The sequence below is a fragment of the Oncorhynchus tshawytscha genome, linkage group LG08, assembly GCF_018296145.1.
Source record: "Oncorhynchus tshawytscha isolate Ot180627B linkage group LG08, Otsh_v2.0, whole genome shotgun sequence".
NCBI lineage: Eukaryota > Metazoa > Chordata > Actinopteri > Salmoniformes > Salmonidae > Oncorhynchus > Oncorhynchus tshawytscha.
Genome location: NC_056436.1, coordinates 25,381,198 through 25,401,678, shown reverse-complemented (window position 1 = coordinate 25,401,678; position 20,481 = coordinate 25,381,198). Strand labels below are relative to the sequence as shown.

The 20,481-nt window shown below is 43.2% G+C and overlaps 2 protein-coding genes across 20 annotated transcripts in view; both read right to left on the bottom strand.

Annotated features, from left to right (window-relative positions):
• Window positions 1-2,965: 2,965 nt before the first annotated feature.
• On the bottom strand, window positions 2,966-11,737 carry LOC112246850 (XK-related protein 6-like). The gene is made up of 7 exons (XM_024415422.2): window positions 11,667-11,737; window positions 10,513-10,628; window positions 9,352-9,902; window positions 8,729-9,178; window positions 5,431-5,636; window positions 4,925-5,342; window positions 2,966-4,778 (listed from the first exon to the last, which is right to left on the bottom strand). The coding sequence occupies exons 3-7, from the start codon at window positions 9,546-9,548 to the stop codon at window positions 4,286-4,288; spliced, it is 1,764 nt and encodes a 587-aa protein (XP_024271190.1). The 5' UTR covers window positions 9,549-9,902; window positions 10,513-10,628; window positions 11,667-11,737; the 3' UTR covers window positions 2,966-4,285.
• A 1,583-nt stretch (window positions 11,738-13,320) lies between these two features.
• LOC112246873 (transmembrane protein KIAA1109 homolog) overlaps window positions 13,321-20,481 on the bottom strand; it is an 88,692-nt gene continuing 81,531 nt past the window's right edge. For 18 of the 19 annotated variants that reach the window (XM_024415455.1, XM_024415457.1, XM_024415464.1 and 15 more), the window contains 10 exons: window positions 19,460-19,613; window positions 19,001-19,158; window positions 18,593-18,782; window positions 18,185-18,402; window positions 17,793-18,044; window positions 17,289-17,492; window positions 16,988-17,182; window positions 14,966-15,100; window positions 14,563-14,722; window positions 13,321-14,327 (listed from right to left, as the gene is read on the bottom strand). In XM_024415455.1, the coding sequence (XP_024271223.1) occupies window positions 14,102-14,327; window positions 14,563-14,722; window positions 14,966-15,100; window positions 16,988-17,182; window positions 17,289-17,492; window positions 17,793-18,044; window positions 18,185-18,402; window positions 18,593-18,782; window positions 19,001-19,158; window positions 19,460-19,613 (1,892 nt within the window). In that variant the 3' untranslated portion in view covers window positions 13,321-14,101. Of the gene's footprint in view, window positions 14,328-14,562; window positions 14,723-14,965; window positions 15,101-16,987; window positions 17,183-17,288; window positions 17,493-17,792; window positions 18,045-18,184; window positions 18,403-18,592; window positions 18,829-19,000; window positions 19,159-19,459; window positions 19,614-20,481 lie in introns of those variants that run through there. The other variant, XM_024415471.2, reaches the window with a different exon arrangement.

The following is a 20,481-nucleotide window of genomic DNA, read 5'->3' as shown; positions in this document are numbered from 1 at the left end:
TGTGTGTGTGTGTGTGTGTGTGTGTGTGTGTGTGTGTGTGTGTGTGTGTGTGTGTGTGTGTGTGTGTGTGTGTGTGTGTGTGTGTGTGTGAAAAGAAGGGGAAAGAGTATGTGTGTGTGTGTGAAAAAGAAGGGGAAAGAGTATGTGTCATTGGAACAACCAGGAAAAAAGAAAAGAACACAACCACACATGTTGGGTATGAATAGTTTATATATTCTTAATTTCAGTCACATTATAATGTATTAAAATGCAAAGATATAAAATTAAATAGATACTGACTCATGTAACATTTGTATATTTTTCTGATGAAACTACATGTTTTAAAATATGGGTTATCTTATCTCTTATTACCAATATTGCTATAGATACTACTACTATCTCTGTGGTATCTCATAGTATGTCTGAATTGTCACAGGTTAATAGTCTTTCAGGAGGTAATGTTACAGTAATAATCCATCTCACAGCATCAACTTTAGTGCAACAATCTCCAAACATTAGCATCAGAGGGGTATGTCACCAAGAAAGATCAATAAGTTAGCCTGTCAAACGTTGAACCCTCCAGAGGGGTATACTACAAAGCTAGATCAAGGAGTTAACTTGCCTGAATATTTTTTAAATACCTTTGTTTTTTTGGGGGGGGGCTTGAAATGGGGAAGACCCAGGACAACAACACAATATCAAAGTCCTATAAAACACTATTTTCATCATTCTCATTCAGTTTGGACATTCTAAATGGAAGAACATAAATCAGCAGTACATAACTAGAATCAATATTGCTAGGGGCAACAAGAGATATGTCCAAGCTGAGGGACATGGACACATCAACATTAGAAAAATGTAAACCCTCACCAAATAAAAACACTAATATATTTATTTATTAAACTCCTTGAGATGAACCAACTATGTAGTTTCAAGGGGGTCCTGTGAGTTCAAAGGACGTAATGACTTATGTCATAACTTCTATATCACACCTGTACAATACATCCATGTTAAGTTTGGTTAAAGGTAGATTCAACAATATGACATCATCATTTATGTTAACTGCAGGAATTAATTTTACTGTTGATTTTTGTAAGTAGGAAGTTGACCCATATGATGATGTCATATTGCAGTGTACCTTTAACCTGCTCTGTGCTTGTAAGAGCTGGCTCCAGCTCAGCCTGATGCCCTGACTGACTTTATTTTTTATAAAACTAGTTTCTGATATGAACCTGGAACAATACAGCCTAATCTCTGAGCCGATTGCGTCTCGAACTTTGGCTACAAAGTTCAGACCCTTTACCTGCTGTTACTTTTGACCCAGAACAGAAACAGAGAGAGGTTAAAGGTCAAATGTAGAATGCTGAGTCCACTTGTGACTCCAAATGCAGATGCTCAAGTGTATTATTGCTTTTATAAATAAAGTTAATATATATTTGCACCATATGAAGTTCATATATGTTGATATATATTTGCCAAAAAAATAAGTTCATATTATGTTCATCTATATTTGCACCAAATAAAGTTCACATATATACAGTACCAGTCAAAAGTTGACACACCTACTCATTACAGGGTTTTTCTTTATTTTTTACTATTTTCTACATTGTAGAATAATAGTTAAGAAATCAAAACTATGACATGACACATGGAATCATGTAATAACCAAAAAAGTGTTAAACAAATCAAAGTGCATTTTATATTTGAGATTCTTCAAAGTAGCCACCCTTTGGCTTGATTACAGCTGTGCACACTCTTGGCATTCTCTCAACCAGCTTCATGTCACCTGGAATGTTAATTTGTGGAATTTCTTTCCTTCTTAATGCATTTGAGAAAGTCAGTTGTGTTATGACAAAGTAGGGATGGTATACAGAGGATAGGCCTATTTGGTAAAACACCAAGTCCATATTATGGCAAGAACAGCTCAAATAAGCAAAGAGAAATGACATTCCTTCATTACTTTAAGACATGAAGGTCAGTCAATCTGGAAAATGTCAAGAAATTCTAACGTTTCTTCAAGTGCAGTCGCAAAAACAATCAAGCACAATGATGAAACTGGCTCTCATGAGGACGACCGCTAAAGGAAAAGAAGACCCAGTGTTACCTCTGCTACAGAGGATAAGTTAGAGTTAACTGCACCTCAGAAGTTGAAGCCCAAATAAATGCTTCACAGAGTTCAAGTAACAGACACATCTCAACATCAACTGTTCAGAGGAGACTGCATGAATCAGGCCTTCATGGTCGAATTGCTGCAAAGAAACCACTACTAAAGGACACCAATAAGAAGAGACTTGATTGGGCCAAGAAACACAAGCAATATACATTAGACCGGTGGAAATTTGTCCTTTGGTCTGATGAGGTCAAATTTGAGATTTTTGGTTCCAACCGTCGTGTCTTTGTGAGACTCAGAGTGGGTGAACGGATGATATCCACATGTGTAGTTCCAACCATGAAACATGGAGGAGGTGTGATGGTACTTTGCTGGTGACACTGCCAGTGATTTATTTAGAATTCAAGGCACACTTAACCAGAATGGCTACTACAGCATTCTGAAACGATAAGCCATCCCATCTGGTTTGTGCTTAGTGGGACTATCATTTGTTTTTCAACAGGACAATGACCCAACACACCTCCAGACTGTGTAAGGGCTATTTGACCAAGAAGGAAGGTGATGGATTGCTGCATCAGATGTGCCTCCACAATCACCCAACCTCAACCCAATTGAGTTGGACCGCATAGTGAAGGAAAAGCAGACAAGTGCTCAGCATATGTGGGAACTCCTTCAAGACAGTTGGAAAAGCATTGAAGCTGGTTGAGAGAATGCCAAGAGTGTGCAAAGTTGTCATCAAGGCAAAGGGTGGCTACTTTGAAGAATCTAAAATATAAACTATATTTTGATTTGTTTAACATTTTTTTTGGTTACTACATGATTCCATATGTGTTATTTCATAGTTCTGACATCTTCACCATTACTCTACAATATAGAAAATAGTAAAAATAAAGAAAAACCCTGGAATGAGTAGGTGTGTCCAAACTTTTGACTGGTACTGTATATTCATATATATTTGCACCATATAAAGTTGATAGGTGGAAGGCTTAGTGTTGATTGGTGGAGGGAAGGTCAGACATAGTCAGGTAAAGGTCTCTGTCACCATGACGACCTTAGGGATGAGTTCATCAGAAAGAGAATCACATATCCGTATTCTACATGACAGAAAATCTTATCTGTTCTACACAATTCATGTCTATCTTAACGTTCTGTAATGTTGTGCCTTCCTGAGCAAACAAACAAGCAAACATAATTTACTATGACTCACAGATCAGGCACAACACACACAGTACACACACACACATCTCTGTACATATAAATATATACACATTCAGTTAAAAACTAAAGAGATCACACACCCAGTTAACCAAACTATAGAGAATACACACCCAGTTAACCAAACTAAAGAGAATAAACACCCAGTTAACCAAACTAAAGAGAATACACACCCAGTTAACCAAACTATATAGAATAAACACCCAGTTAACCAAACTAAAGAGAACACACACCCAGTTAACCAAACTAAAGAGAACACACACCCAGTTAACCAAACTAAAGAGAATAAACTCCCAGTTAACCAAACTAAAGATATTAAACTCCCAGCTAACCAAACTAAAGAGAATACACACCCAGTTAACCAAACTAAAGATATTAAACTCCCAGCTAACCAAACTAAAGAGAATACACACCCAGTTAACCAAACTAAAGATATTAAACTCCCAGCTAACCAAACTAAAGAGAATACACACCCAGTTAACCAAACTAAAGATAATAAACTCCCAGCTAGGAGACAGCTTTCAGGCCGCTGTTTATATTACATTCACATTTTTTCTAATTTCATATTATCTTTTAGTATTATTCATGAAGATTTGAAAATAACATGACATGCTGTCTTCTGTCACCATCCAGTCTTCTCAGCAGAGTGAGGAATACAAAACAGAGATGAAGAGATAAAAACAGAGAGAAGAGTCACATTTGTGTGTATCAGTGTCGCTTCCGTCCCTCTCCTTGCCCCAACCTGAGCTCAAACCAGGGACCCTCTGAACAGATGGACAACCATCACCCACAAAGCATCGTTACCTGTTACTCCACAAAAGCTGTGGTCCTTGCATAGCAAGGGAAACAACTACTTCTAGGTCAGAGCGGATGAGGTCACCGGTTGAACACTACTAGCGAGCACCACTAAATAGCTAGCCATTTCACATCGGTTACATGTGCGCACTTGTAAATATGTGTGTTTGTCTATGTGTGTATGTGTCAGAAAGAAGACTCGTACTGCAGTAGTTCATAGAGCAGAGGTCTGTCCCTGTATCGTATGCCTGCGGCTGCAGGCGTCAGGTACTGTAGTAGGTTGATGGTCCTTCGCAGCCGTCTGTCCACGTAGTGAGCGTCCCAGGCTGGGTAACGTTTCCTGGGCATGTCAATCTTTATCAGAGGACCTTCGAAATGCCTCGAGGTGGGGGGCTCCAAACGCACCTGGAACACCGGCAGACAGCCTTCTGCGATGATGTCATCACTGTGAAACGGGGCAGCAAGGTGGGCTGGGGTGGGCGGAGCTGAAGGGGGCAAGGGGTTACCCCACAGCAGCTCATCACACCAGGTCGATGCCGGGGTGGGGTGTGTGTGTGAGGGGTGAAGAAGGCCGTAGTATAGAAGCATCACCAGTACTCCACCCGTAAAGGACAGGTAGACACCACACAACGCTGGAACCGCGTAGCTGTCTGTCTCTTCATGGTCACGATACACATACCTGTAACACATACGCACACACACAAAACTGTTATGATATCCACGCACACACATTTGTCTCTGTACAATCATGAGAGATACACCTATTTGAAGATAAAACACATACTGTAGGTGTGTGCCTGTCTGTCTATCTGTCTGTCTACATACCACAGTCCAGTAAGCAGTGTGTTCTCAGCCAGTACCACAGAGTAGTAAGCCACCATGCGTCCCCTGGTTTGTCCCTCCTTGACGTTGAACCAACAGAAGATGTAGACGATGCCCACCACCATGTTAAACAAAACCTCCTCCCAGCGAGACATACAGAAGTCTGTTCCGCCATGCACCACCCACAGGGCCATGCCACACCAGTGGAGCACCACGAAGATGCCAAAGTACAGGTGGAAGAGGGATGCGAAGAGGGCGAGAGAGAGAACGCGGGAGGAGATGGTGAGGAGGCGCCAGAGAAGGTGGAGGAGGGCACCGCGATAACTCAGACTGCGCTGGTCGTCTCTGGAGTCGCGCAGGAGCTTGTGGTACGAGGCCAACACCCAGGATAGAGACAGAAGAGAGCCTAGACTAGATATACCTAGGGAGAGAGATGGAGTGACTCATCTTGATAGCTGTAATACCAGTTGACCAATGAGTGTGTGTGTGTGAACTGTGTGTATACGTACACTGTAGAGTCTCAGCCCGGTTCTGCTGTATCATAATACAGAGCTGTAGTACTAGTTGAGGAGCTGACTCCAGGAAGGTCTCCAGTAGCCGCAGCATGTTGACGTCTGCGTACTCAAACATCATGGCCCAGTAGAACCTCCTCTGTGCCTCCTTATGCTCCTTCATACGGTGGGACTGGATACCCAGGTATAAAGTACGGATATACCTGGCGGTCAGAGGTCAATAATTATGGCAGAGAGTGAGAGAGACGGTTTGTGTATAATGAATCAGATTAAACACTGAGTGCCCCAGGCTGTGCTTGTGGTGTGTGTGTGTGTCTGTGTTTCTCTTGTGTGTTTGTGTATGTGTGAGCATGTGCGTAGACATGCTCATACAACCATCTGGGCTGCATCATATGAGCTAATTTCATACGACATCAATAATTCACTGGTCACATACAGTAGAAACACATGCACGCACGCATTTCACCAGATAAACCTGCAAGATGCCGCATCACAACAGAGTTTAATTTGGCAAAAAATTGTATGTCGCTATCCATCATTCCCCTCCCCCCTTCACTTCTGTTCTGCGTGTTCAAGCTCTTTTTTTCTGTCAATTCTACTTCCTCCCTCCATCTCACAGTGATCTAACTCAATCAGACTGAACCATTCCACACACACCACTCTTTGGGAAAGACTCTATTAGGGAGATTGTTACAAACGTACACACACACTAGCTCTTAAGCCCACTCAACATCTCCCTCAGGCACCTAGGCCATTAAAGATTAGTCTGACAGAGAGAGGGAGAGAAGGAGAGAGGGGGGAGCGGAGAGGGGTTACATACAGGATATCCAAGTGGAGTGGCATGCCTTTGACCTTTGGTGTCCGGTCAGGATGTTTTGATGTAGTGTTTTTCCAGTTTGATGGCTAACTAGCCTTGTGACTATCAGCTCCGCTAGCTAGTTAGCTATCCAGCTAATTGTCTAGCTGTGTCAGACACAGACAGTGGAAGTGTAGAGAAAACACAAGAGAAGATGGAAATCGATTGAGCCCAAATAGGTTCAAACTGTTTTTCAGGTCAATGCTGGTTCTGCATATGTGCCCTTCCTTGCTAATTATATAGGCCATTAGTGTATGGTTTGAGTAGCCTAGCTAATACTTACAGCCAATCACATCCTAAATATCACCTCCTTCACTGACTTCCAGTGTGTGCGTGTGTTTGTGTGTCAGCGGCAGATACTCTTTCTTCTTTGTTCTCCACCTGTGCACACATGGTGAGGTTAACACGTGATCTAGTACATGGACTTTATTTGATAGTAGAGAATAGAGAATGGGAGAGGAGAACAGAGGAGAGAAGAGGAGAAGTGAGGAGAATGACCTAAATGGCCATGTACTCCTTTTATCTCCACCAGGCACAACCAGACTGGCCACCGCTCACAGCCTGGTTCCTAGCCACTGTGGTTCCGCATTGCTTGCTCTTTGGAGTTTTAGGCCGGGTATCTGTATAAGCCAAGGGGAAAATTGTGGTGTAGATATTGGGGGATGAACAGTAGACGTGTGGTCCTGGTGGTCCACCCCGGATTTTCTTTTTGACATTTTAAAACGCATTCTCTGCAATTCTACACAGTTTGAAATGACTTATTATGCCTCTCTCGAGTGGTATTTTGAGGGGTATATGGAGGGGTATTTTGAAAACACAGCACAAGTGGAAGGATAAGTAGAAGGCCATCCAAACCCTCCCAAAATAAATATATACATATAAATATATAATTAGGAAACCAGCTAACTTCCTGCATTTCAACACCTTTTGTCATGGGGCAGAGAGAATAATGTGCAGTTTTATAATGCTATTCTACACATTTTCTCATGAGTCTGAGAACATTTAGCAGTTTTAAAGCAAATTTCCTGCAATTCTACAAATCTTTCCATGTGGCAGAGACAAAAATGTGCTGTTTTATAGCTTATCTCATGGTATTCTTCACATTTTGACATTGTCACACACTGACCTTAGAGAGCCTTTTTATGTCTCTATTTGGTTTGGTCAGGGTGTGATTTGGGTGGGCATTCTATGTTCTTTATTTCTGGCCGAGTGTGGTTCCCAATCAGAGGCAGCTGTCTATCATTGTCTCTGACTGGGGATCATACTTAGGCAGCCCTTTTTCCCCACCTGTGATTGTGGGTAGTTGTCTATGTGTAGTGGCCTGCGAGCACTACGTAGCTTTACGTTTGTTATTTCTTGTTTTGTTGGAGACATTATAAATAAACTAAAATGTACGCTGACCACGCTGCGCCTTGGTCCATTCATTTCGACGAGCGTGACAGACATGAGGCAGAGAATTTTGCCGTTTTAAAGTAACTGTCCAGTGTAAATCTCACTTTTAAAAGTTAATAACTCATACCCAAATAATGATGTTGACTCATCCTATACTTGTATTTGTGGCCAAAGCATAAATTGGAGAAAAAACACTTAAAAAAAAAAACATTTCAAACAGTCCTTCAAAAATAATTTCTATTTCCTCATAGAGGATGATGTCATCCTCCTGAGTAGGATGAGCTGGCCAATCAGCGGTCTACTTGCATTAACATTTTTAATGATTGGTATATGCCCACACCATTCTGTTGTTGGGATACACCCACACCATTCCAAAGCAGAACAGCTGTGTTTTAACATACTTCATTTTCCTTCCAAATTTAAAAAAAACTCATATTGTAATTAATTCTAGGTCATATTTCATAGAAATCTGGAAACACTGGACAGTTAGACTTCGGGCAAAAACACAAAAATAGTTCCTTTAAACTGTATAACCGATCAATGCACCATCACACCAGGTCATTTAATGTTTAAAAAAATAACTGAATAAGATTTTGGCTACAGAAGTGGCATTTCGTACCAATCTCTACAGCTTACGTCCAAAAACATATCCTGTGAAATGACGAGTTACTAGCTAGCTACAAGTGTCTAGCATAGCTAACTTTTTTGTGCCCCAAGTTCCCAGTTAAAGCTAATTTCCTGCAATTCTACAAATTTTGACATGTTCATATGCTATCTGGGGGCCCCACAACCCAATTAATAAAAATAAAAAAAGAAGTATTTTAAAGAAATTATTGGGGGGAATGAATCAACCCATTCTGAATATTGGGTAGGACATATGTCCTACCCAATATGGTATAGGCACTTTGTGACAACTGCTGATGTAAAAAGTGCTTTATAAAATACATTTGATTGATTGAAGAAGAGAGGGGAGAACAGGGGGGCATGCTCTGTCCTTACCTCTAGACCTGCCCCAGCTTTAGAATGTGTATGGTGATCTGTCCTTACCTCCAGACCTGTCCCAGTTGTAGAATGTGTATGGTGATCTGCCACAGCCAGACTGAGGCCACTCTGACCCGGTCTGTTCCAGGATAAACCCCCCTGTGGCCAGTTGGCCCTTGCCTGGTCAGCTTTTCTCTCTCTCCTCCCATGCTGCAGTCCACTGTCCCCAGCCAGGTGGTCAGACACTCTCCGCTGTAGTCCTGGATGAACCAGCGGAAGCTCAATATCTGAACTACAATCGACGGCACCAGCACCAGGAAAAGCGTCAGGCCAAACCACAGATAGTCCTGTCTGTCATAGTAGTCTGCAGCGAGAAGCAGATCTGTTCCCACATCCCAGAAGAAGACAAGGAGAGCCAGGATCAACCAGAGACAGTCCAGCCACAGTCCCTCCTCTGGTGGGCAGCGAGTCTCCCTCAAACTCCTACCACCTCCAACTCCGGTACCCCCGATCCTTCTATAATAATGATCATAATAATAATGGTAAAAGGCTCAAGATGAGAATAGCAGAGACTCTCTCTCTCTCTCTCTCTCTCTCTCTCTCTCTCTCTCTCACTCTCTCACTCTCTCTCTCTCTCTCTCTCTCTCTCTCTCTCACTCTCTCTCTCTCTCTCTCTCACTCTCACTCACCCAGTAGTGTCTTTCCCCAGCAGGTTTCCCAGACAGTTGGAGCGACAGCCCCAGTAGCAGACAGCAGAGTGACAGCAGAGACAGATGTGGATAGCTGCAGAGTCCAGAGGCTGACAGTCTTCCTCTGTGTCTCCATCAAACACCCCCTCCCCCACTCCTTCCTCCATTTCTCCCCCTCCATCAGACTGCGCTGCCATGTTCCTCCCCTTTCCTCTCGTCCCGAACCAAAACACACCCTCCTCTGAACCCACGTCACTTCCAAAATACCTCCTGTCCCTCCCCAGCCGCGGTGTTTCTGTCTCTGACTCTCCCGGGGAGCCATCAGAGCCGGTCACCGCACGAAGGCGGCTGCCCCTCTCCCTCCTCCTTCTCTCCCTGCCTCCTCGCCCTCCTCTCTAGGAAACACTCTATCCCCTCTCCTACCAGGCGCTCCTTGCGACCAGCGGCAGCGGTTGAATCCGTTCCTATTCCTCTCCTCTTCCAGCCAATCTTCATCTCCCAGTCTCTCGCTCCCTCTGCATCTTCTACATGGCTGTACTCACCACGGTCATCTAGGGAGACAGTGGCTTGTTATGACGTAATGCAGCATCTCCCAGCTAAGAGACGTGTGTGTGTGTGTGCTGAGACATGAGTGTGTGAAAAGCCAGTGAATTAATCCTCATCTATGCGGAACTGTGGTAGCATTTCAGCCTTCCCCAGCCTGTCTCTCAACCTGTCACACATACACCACAGCAGCCTATGAGCTGTCCGCTCCACCTCACTGCTTGAGCCCTCTGCGCTGCTCAGCTCAGGTCAGAACGCACTCACACACACTCCGCCTCCTAGCGGCAAGACTAGACACAACATCTGCACATCTGTACATACACTCTCTCTACCAACCCCCCTCTCTTCCCTTCCTCAGCAGGCTTCAGGCCAATAGCTCAGCCAGCCTAATCACCCAGAACATATGTGTGTGTGTGTGCGTGAGCCCTGCCAGAGGAAGGAGACGGGAGAATAGATGGAAATAGAGAGAGAGGGAGAGAGGAAGGAGAGGGGAGAAGAGATGGAGATAGAGGGAGTGAGGAAGGAAGAGGGTGTGGGAGATGGGAGAGATAGTGGGTAGGGGAGGAGCAATTATAATGATTTAAGAAGAGGGGGATGAGAGAGGGATAAAGCACAAACCAGCCTCTTCACTCTTTCATTCTCTCCCTCTCTCTTTCTCTGTCCACTGGAGATTAGCCTCTATGTTGCCATGACTACCATCCCAGGGTGGCTGAAGGGGAGTCTGGTAATTTGGTCTGTGAAGGAAAGAGAGATGGAGAGAGAGAGAGGTAATCAGTTGTAATTTGTTCTATAATCAATTCTCCTATTTCTCCATGTTTTTCCTAATGTGTATCAGTTACAAACCACACTAGTCTACTGGCTACACAGACTCTTATGCATGCTTTATATTAAATTGGACAGAGTGAGAGAGGAAGATGTACTGCTCACTTGAGATTAAAATAATAATTGTTTTTTAGAAGCGGGATTGTATGTGATTTTAATTGATGTGACACTTGGTGCTCTGCTTTGAAATGTAGTCCTGTGGACTGTTAGATAACTAGTGTTTCTGAATGCAGACATCTTGGTTGGGTTTCCCAAAGTCAACGTTTTTTTACGAAATCGTTGGTTACTAAAGTGCAATATTAGTAACCAGTTTCAAATAAGCTGATGAAAATATATGATAATAACACAAATGCGTCAGGACTGACAGTTTCAATATTGTGCATATATACTTTTTTACCAATTACATTTTTGTTTGTTTTATTCAAATCAAATCAAATCAAATTGTATTTGTCACAATGTTATGTTATTTGTTTGTGTGTGTAACCTAGGCATCTTGCCAGATTCTCTTACCTAATTTTGGGTTTGTGTGTGTGAGGCTGCAAAGGGCCAGGATTCCACTCTAGAATCATAGTTTCGACTGATCCTACAGTTTTGTTTCGGTACTGCAGTTTAACTGTTGCCCAGCTCAGAAAGACAATTTCCACAGATGGCCACATAGAAAAGTCAGATTTGAAAATTCCTAATAAGACACTTTAGTCATCACCTTTGTGCACAAAACATCCATTGAATTATTCAAATAATTGTAGCTGAGGCCAATTTTTTTTAAATCACTCAAAGATATTAACAGCCGAACATATGAACATTTTATATTCATCCAATGTCTGCCATGTTTCTGGATGACGTCGTCGCTGCTGAGTGCTAGTGTGCATGTGACGTCGGTCCGTATAAACCGGATACAACCCGAATATAGACGGTTTATGAATCAGTATATGCGAACGTGAGTAAATTACCTTGAAAACAACGGTCCGACATCTTGGATCTTAATACACCTCAGAATTGTGATGTCAGTGTGCATGTGTGTGAAGGCTTCCCCCGGTGGTCAGGGGTATGTGTTGCATGCTGAGCTCTAGCAGGTCATACACCAGGCTGCTCTCCTTCAGCAGACTCACCAGCAGCTGCTCTCTTTCAGCAGTCCTACCAGCAGCTGCTCTCTTTCAGCAGTCCTACCAGCAGCTGCTCTCTTTCAGCAGTCTCACCAGCAGCTGCTCTCTTTCAGCAGTCTCACCAGCAGCTGCTCTCCATTTATTGGACCAGGTCTCTCTTGGAAAAGAGATGTTATCTTAATGAGAAAAAAACTGTATAAATAAAAGGTTAAAAAATATATATAATTCAGCAGTCTCACTCACTGCTCTTCCTCTAGCAGTCTCACCAGTGGCTGCTCTCCTTCAGCAGTCTCCGACAATGCTGAATAAATGTTTTGCCTGCGATACTGATGGCTATATGAAGACTAGTAAAGGCCAAGTGCACTACTTTTGTGAAAAAAATATTTTGATTTGTATTTTATTTGGAATATTTCAGAAAAATATTGTGGTCTGTCAAAAAGCAGTGTCACTTGCCACATCATTTTGTCACACTTTGCTTTTTGAAAGACCAGTATCTTGAAAACTTGACTGCTGACATGCAAAAATTTTTGGGACTGTATCAGAGGCTTAATAAAAAAAGAATCATAATTGGTTAAAATTAGGTTGGGGTTAAAGTAAAGGTCAGTTTTAGATTTTGGTAGGCCGTTTTACAGGGCAGAAGTGTTTTTATAGCTTCTCCTGTTGCATTCCACTTAAACCGCGACATTTGGTCTCCATCTTCTGGCCACAAACATTTGGTTCACCATAACCCAATCACATTTGGAATGGGATTTTCCCATTCGTACTGACGGTTCATTGCACATAGTGCATAACTGTAGCTAAAATATATGCAGGATAGTCTGAACAGAACCCACAAGAGGTCTGGAGTATAGTAACCTTCCCATTGCTCGCACACACAGCAACCAGGTTAAAGCTTTTCTTTGTTGAGAAACACACAACTGTCACTTGACTCAAATCTAGAAAATCTGATAAATAACAGTGTACAAAACATTAAGAACATCTTCCTAATATTAAGTTGCAACTCAACCTTTTGCCCTAAGAACAGCCTCAATTCATCTGGGCATGGACTCTACAAGGTGTTGAAAGCATTCTACAGGGATGCTGGCCCATGACTCCAATGCTTCCCACAGTTGTGTCAAGTTGGTTGGATATCCTTTGAGTGGTGGACCATTCTTGATACACATGGGAAACTGTTGAGTGTGAAAAACCCAGCAGTGTCGCAGTTCTTGACACAAACGGTGCGCCTGGCACCGACTATCTTACCCCGTTTTAAAGGCAGTTAAATATTTTGTCTTGCCCATTCTCCCTTAATGGCACACATACACAATCCATGTCTCAATTATCTCAAGGCTTAAAAATCCTTCTTTAACCTGTCTCCTCCCCTTCATCTACACTGATGGAAGTAGATTTAACAAGTGACATCAATAAGGGATCATAGACTGACCAGGTGAAATCTATGGTCATGGAAAGAGGTGTTCATAAGGTTTTGTACACTCATTGTATATGACAACGAAGTCAGATGTAAAATTGGATGGCAATGATTTTATTATATTCAGAAATCAACACTTAAGAAATTCACAGTCATTTTATATACACTGATCTATTGCACATATAAAAAAAACAGGTTTGATACACCCAGCTCACATGTGTTTTAGACTATACATTTCTGATCCCCATTAAATTAAGATACAAAAAAAAATAATTAACCATGGTTTAGCATTACAATACATTATATAAGTGGATTTAAACCATCCAATACTTTTTAGTTCATAGGAAAATTTTCCAAAAACGGTTGTCATTGGGATGAATTTAGAAAAACTGACACTTAAAATGAGATTCCTCATTCCAACTTTACCATTGGAAACAAAGAAAAGGCAATGATTTAGAAGTAACCCCCACACTCATCAGAAAAAAGGTAATGAACCATAAAAGTATCATAAATGATGACTTCAACGTGTTTGTTCTGACAACAACCATATAAAGCATGTATATCATATAATTCATGTTGCGGTTTTTCAGGGTTATTATTTTAAGCTGCCAAATAAGACTTACTATTTTGTTCAAAATATACATAAAAACAGTGCACATTTTTCTGTCAAAACCCATAGTGGCATGCACCACAGTAAACATCTATGCTGAAATTCACACGGCTTAGCAGTAAATGTGCCTATGACGCTATCCACTGTACAGCAAGTCAAGGAACTATCCAGTGTTTTCCAGTTATCCAGTGTTTTGTTTGTTGACGATTTATTGTCTGACCTCCAGTATTTAAAGTGTTGTGTTAGAAGGTATGGATGTTGGTGTTAGTGCTCTTCCTTGTCTCGTCCTATCTTCTCCTTCTTCTCTTTCTCGTCCTGCAGGGCCGTGCCCAGTTTTTTGATGAGGACAGAGAGGACCTTGTCCAGGGGGTCCATCACTCCCCTCTGGAGCCATTTGGGAATTGTAGTCCTTGCGTGGTGGAAGCCTAGCTTCTGGAGAATGTAGTCCACGCCGACAGGATCGATCTTCCGTCCCGTCCAGGAGATGAGCCTATGGAAATTAATTATTAAGACCGTGTCAAGAAACGTCAGAGATGTATGACAAAAGGGTTTAGGGTTAGTGTATAGGCCTAAAAGTGGGCTTATGGAGTAGTTGACATGCTCAGGTGAGGGGTTAAGGAGTCAAACACAGGGATCATATACACATACTACAAATGTATGCACTTACTGTACTGTTAGTTTGGATAAAAGTCTCTACATAGTGGCATATATTGGGTCTGGTTTACCTGAGTGTGGGCTCCAGCTGCCAGGTGTTGCACATGAATTCTCTCCAGTCCACCGTAGTGTAGTTGATGCCATCCTCCTTGTCTGTGGAGTTCTCATCATTAAGGGCCGTTGGGCTCTTCTGGCCAGGCCGAGTGGCAAACATCCGGGGGTTGAAAAGGGCTTCAGACCAGGGAAGGGAGAGAGGGAGAGAAACTATAAAGAGTGCCTTGGTTCTCCTTTCTTTTGACTACTAGTTCCAAAATCAAACAGCACCTTCAACTGAAATTCTATTTTAGTTGTACCTTTGTTGCTCTTATTGTCTATATAAAGTTCAGTACTATTTATCTAATGTAAAGTACAGTTTATTGTTCTAGGTTGCGCAATGTAGTGTGCTGCTGCTGTTGACATTTCAGGTGCTCTCACCCTTCTCTTTCTCCTTCAAGTAGGCAGAGACCAGGTCATGCAGGAACATGATGAGCTCTGCGTCCATGGTGACACAGATGTGGTCGGTGAATTCAGTCACCAGGCTGCACTCCACCTTAGGCTTACTGTTGGAGTCTGAAACGGACGGGAAACAATAGTGTCGTTACCTTGCTTTCCAACAAAGATATATATATATACACACACATACACACACACACACACACACACAAACATATGTGGACACCTTCAAATTTGTGGATTCTGCAATATCAGCCACACTGGTTGCTGACAGGTGTATAAAATTGAGCACACAGCCATGCAATCTCCATAGACAAACATTGACAGCAGAATGGCCTTACTGAAGAGCTCAGTGACTTTATGTGTCGCTGTCATAGGATACCACCTTTCCAACAAGTCAGTTTGTCAAATTTCTGCCCTGCTAGAACTGCCCCGGTCAACTGTAAGTGCTGTTATTTTTTGGGAAGTGGAAACGTCAAGGAGCAACAACGGCTCAGCGGTAGGCCACACAAGCTCACAGAACTGGACCGCCGGGTGCTGTCCTCGGTTGCAACACTCACTAACGAGTTCCAAACTGCCTCTGGAAGCAATGTCAGCACAACTATTGTTTGTCAGGAGCAGTTGTACACAAGCCTAAGATCACCATGCACAATGCAAAGGTTCAGCTGGAGTGGTGTAAAGCTCACTGCCATTCAACTCTGGAGCAGTGGAAATGCGTTCTCTGGAGTGATGAATCTCGCTTCACCATCTGGCAGTCTGACGGATGAATCTGGGTTTGGTGGATGCCAGGAGAACGCTACCTGCCCCAATGCATAGTGCCAATTGTAAAGTCTGGTGGAGGAGGAATAATGGTCTGGGGATGTTCTTCATGGTTCGGGCTCAGCCCCTTAGTTCCAGTGAAGAGAAATCTTAACACTACAGCATACAATAACATTCTAGACAATTCTTTACTTCCAACTTTGTGGCAACAGTTTGGGGAAGGCCCTTTCCTGTTTCAGCATGACAATCGAACACCTTTGGGATGAATTGGAACGCTGACTGCGAGCCAGGCCTAATCGCCCAACATTAGTGCCCGACCTCACTAATGCTTGTGGCTGAATGAAGTCCCCGCAGCAATGTTCCAACATCTAGTTGAAAGCCTTCCCAAAAGAGTAGAGGCTGTTATAGTAGCAAATACGGGACCAACTCATTATTGATTCCCATTATTTTGGAACGGGCGGCAGGGTAGCCTAGTGGTTAGAGCATTGGACTAGTAACCGAAAAGTTGCAAGTTCAAATCCCCGAGCTGACAAGGTACAAAATCTGTTGTTCTGCCCCTGAACAGGCAGTTAACCCACTAGGCCATCATTGAAAATAAGAATTTGTTCATAACTGACTTGCCTAGTTAAATAAAGTAAAAAAAATAAAAAAACGTGATGTATGATGAGCAGGTGTCCACACATACTTTTGGTCATGTAGTGTCTCTCAGATATAGGTCAGACACTTCAGAACAAAATTCCTTTAGATATTTTGGGGACTGTTGTTCCATGCAGTGAATCTGTTATTCAATATGGGCTAATAAAGGCCTAACATAATTTTCAAGGGGTATTACAATTCAAAATCAAATAGCTAAATGATCCTTGGGATGACCTTCTTAAAACAATTCCATATAGCTTAGTAGACCCCCCCCTCGACTTAGACTCTTATGGGTTAAGTGTCTTTGAACAGGGTATGGTAGTAGGTGCCTGGCACACCGTTTTGTGTGTGAAGGACTGCAACGATGCTGGGTTTTACACTCAACAGTTTACCGTGTGTATCATGAATAGGCCACCACCCAAAGGATATCCAGCCAACTTTACACAACTACTGTGGGAAGCATTGGCATCAACATTGGCCAGCATCCCTGTGGAACTCTTTCGACACCTTGTAGACGCAATGCCCTGACGAATTTAGGCTGTTCTGAGGGCAAGGGGGTGGTGCAACTCAATGTTTTGTACACTCAGTGTATAACTCAACTGAGCCTACCAGTCAAGGAGGGTTCCTCAGGATCCTGAAAGTTTTTGGAGCTGAAATTCAGTTGCATCCTGGGAAGGGCGAAAATTGTCTCCGTCTCGTGGTTGTAGCTGGAAGAGCCGCTGAAGCTGCTGAGCAGGCTTGAACTCTTGGCGGCCGCCCCGCTCTCTGGGTTGTTGGCGTGTACGTTGCGCAAGAGGTTCAGTTCTGGGGAACAGGATACATTAGAATGAGGCAGAGGTCTTGAATAACATTGGGTCAAAGGAAACAATAGACCTTGAATTTGACATTGGTAGTATTTAGTACCCTTTACCCTCATTCCTCATGGCAGTTACGTAGTTGAACCACTCTTTGACCGTGGCTACTCCGTGAGGCGGGTTTTCGTGCCTGCGACGGGTGATTTTGGTGATGGTGGCCATGGGGCTCTCTAGCGCCCCGCAGGGTTTGGTTTCCATAGTGTTGTGACCCAGATTAAAAGCCAACGTCTGCACTATGTAGGTGGACTCATCAGTGGAGCCTGATTGGATAGAAAATAGGTTGAGGTTAGAGGTATTTAGGGCAACTTGCTTAGGGATGATGTGCCACTTTGTTTGTATGCCTATATGAATGTAATGTGGTTGTTCATAATTCTTTTTAGTTTTCGATCATTAGATGTTTGATTTATTTTTACCATTGAGGACCACTTTGGAAACAAAAGTATCAATTAAAACACTTAAGTCCTATCCTCTGGGAAGACACTGTACATATTGTTGTATAGTTTTTTACCCAAATAAATCCAAATTCCCCATCCCTCCTCTCAGTCTCTTGAAAGCCTTACCGTCCTCCAATATCTTCTGAGCCTCAGTCAAGAAAGCTATGTTCGGCTCTTCCAGGTGGAATAAGGCCCAGGACTTGGAGCGGAAGTTGGGCCCATGGAAGCAGGCCAGGGTCATGTGGTTGCCATGGAGACTAATGGAGCCACCCAGTTGCACTGCGTCTTCTGGAAGAGGCATCTGGAAGAGGGAGATGTGGCACCCGGCGATCACCTTCAGAACTCCAGGCCAGTGTCGATGGTGGGCCGCATCCATGTCTAGGAGAGAGGAAGGGAGAGATCCGGAAGGTGCAATGACAATAGAGGGGGAAAGGGACGGAAAGAGTGGATGAGCATTTAGATTGAAACCAGTCCATTTATTTGATGAACCCGGGAACCCAGTCATAATGGATACTTACACAGCTCTGCAGCACCTTTCTCAATGTTGATGACCGGCGCCTTGGGGGGCAGGTAGGGGACTGGACCCCATGTGGACAATGCTCGTTTGCTTGTGTCAAACTGCTGGGTGAAAAACTCCTGCAGCTTCATCCCAATCTTGATGAGGTCGGGGGTAGTGGAGCGCGAGATGATCACCTGGAAGATATCCCACTGCAAGTCCCCTTGGACAAATATCTTACTGGAGAGAGGGAGGGATAGGTAGAAAGAGAGGTAAAAAAAGAGGAAAAAAGAATGAGAAAGAGAAGAGGGGGAAGGGACAGAGGGAGAAAGGGGCCACAAATGAGAGAGAATGAGAACATACAAGAATGTAGCTTCCAGGGGGGTTATAGCTATACATTTTCTCTGGTAGGCTCGGCTATCTTATTGACCTTTTCTCTGATAGGCTTGTCTCCACAGTGCACAGGTTGACCTTCCACTCATCCTTAAGCTTCAGGTCTGCGTTGCTGAAGACGCCCATGAGGATGCTGGAGCCCATGTAGTCCACACGGGCCTCCGTGGAACCCATGGTGATCTGGATGTTATGGCTGGGCTGTTGGTTGGGGTGCTCCGAGATGTGGGCTTCAACAAACATGTGTTGTTAGGATCGGCAGAGGGATTTCAAGTTCTACTCGTTTGACAGGGATATTTAAGTTAGAGGTGGATGCATTTATCATTTAAAAACACCAAGACCCGAGGCCAGAGTTCAATCTTTGACATCCATAACAATGTATTTAGGAATCGCACAAAAACAGTACATGCCAGTGGCATAATACATGATTCCCCATCCCTGTACTTACAGACCATCTCCAGGGTGTTGACATCTATATTGCCCCCCACCACGCCGCCTTTAGAGTCCAGTTTGGAGCGGCCTAGACCCACGGACATGCTGATTTCTCTGTCTCTGTTACTACCCACTGACAGACGACCCTGACTCTTCAGCCCACTGGTGGTCCAACTAGAGGTAAACAAGAGCAAAGGGGGAAAAGTTAGTTCCACCCACCTCCTCATGAATAATCAACATCTGCTTTCTATGAGGCATGGTTTGTTTCAACAGAAATATTTCAATGTTTAGAATCATAGCTTTGGTAAGGGTTATATGTCAGATTGTGTTATGTTTTTATAGGTAGTCAGATATAGACATTAAGTCATATGCTGATATGAATTATAAGGAATAGACTTAAATCTGTGTCTGGGAAACTGGCTCCTAGTGTGTAGAGTATAGTGTGTTGAGTGGGAGGGGTAAAAGGAAGACATACGTGTTGTTGCCCATGACATTGCTCATGTTCATCTGAACGTTGAGCTGCTTCAGGTTGATGGCGAACACCACTAGTGTCTCCCACGGGGTCCCCTGGGGGCCGGCTGCCTTGCCGCTCTTATTGAACGATGGCGTGGACGTCTTGGTCACAGAATCTGCATGGGAAGGGAAATACATTACCGTTCAAAAGTTTGGGGTCACTTAGATATGTCCTTGTTTTCGAAAGAAAAGCCTTTTTTTTTACCATTAAAATAACATCAAATTGATCAGAAACCCTTTTGCAATTATGTTAGCACAGCTGAAAACTGTTGTACCGTTTAAAGAAGTAGTACAACTGGCCTTATTTGGACTAGTTGAGTATCTGAAGCATCAACATTTGTGGGTTCGATTACTGGCTCAAAATGGACAGAAACAAATAACTTTTTTCTGACACTCGTCTGTCTATTCTTGTTCTGAGAAATGAAGTCTATTCCATGCGAGAAATTGCCAAGAAACTGAAGATCTCATACAACGCTGTGTACTACTCCCTTCATAAGAACAGCGCAAACTGTCTCTAACCAGAATAGAAAGAAGAGTGGGAGGCCCCGGTGCACAACTGAGCAAGAGGACAAGTACATTAGAGTGTCTAGTTTGAGAAACAGATGCCTCAAGTCCTCAACTGGCAGCTTCATTAAATAGTACCCGCAAAACACCAGTCTCAACGTCAACAGTGAAGAGGCGACTCCAGGATGCTGGCCTTCTCGGCAGATTTGCAAAGAAAAAACCATATCTCAGACTGGCCAATAAAAATAAAATATTAAGATGGGCAAAAGAACACAGACACTGGACAGAGGATCTCTGCCTAGAAGGGCAGCATTCCGGAGTCGCCTCTTCAGTGTTGACGTTGAGATTAGTGTTTTGCGGTCAAAGTTATTACGGACAAAGTTATTCCCAGTCTTAATGAGGGATAAAGTATTCATTCATCATTCTAACTGCATTTTAAGTCTAGCTTGTGAAAACAATCTCCATACTAAGCTAAAATAA

Excerpts from the sequence above, each read along its gene's own strand:
- LOC112246850 (XM_024415422.2), bottom strand. The coding sequence starts at position 9,548 with ATGGCAGCGCAGTCTGATGGAGGGGGAGAAATGGAGGAAGGAGTGGGG. Across the intron at positions 9,179-9,351 it reads CTGGGGAAAGACACTACTGG|AAGGATCGGGGGTACCGGAG; the intron begins GTGAGTGAGAGT and ends TCATTATTATAG. Across the intron at positions 4,779-4,924 it reads ACACTGCTTACTGGACTGTG|GTATGTGTATCGTGACCATG; the intron begins GTATGTAGACAG and ends TATGTGTTACAG.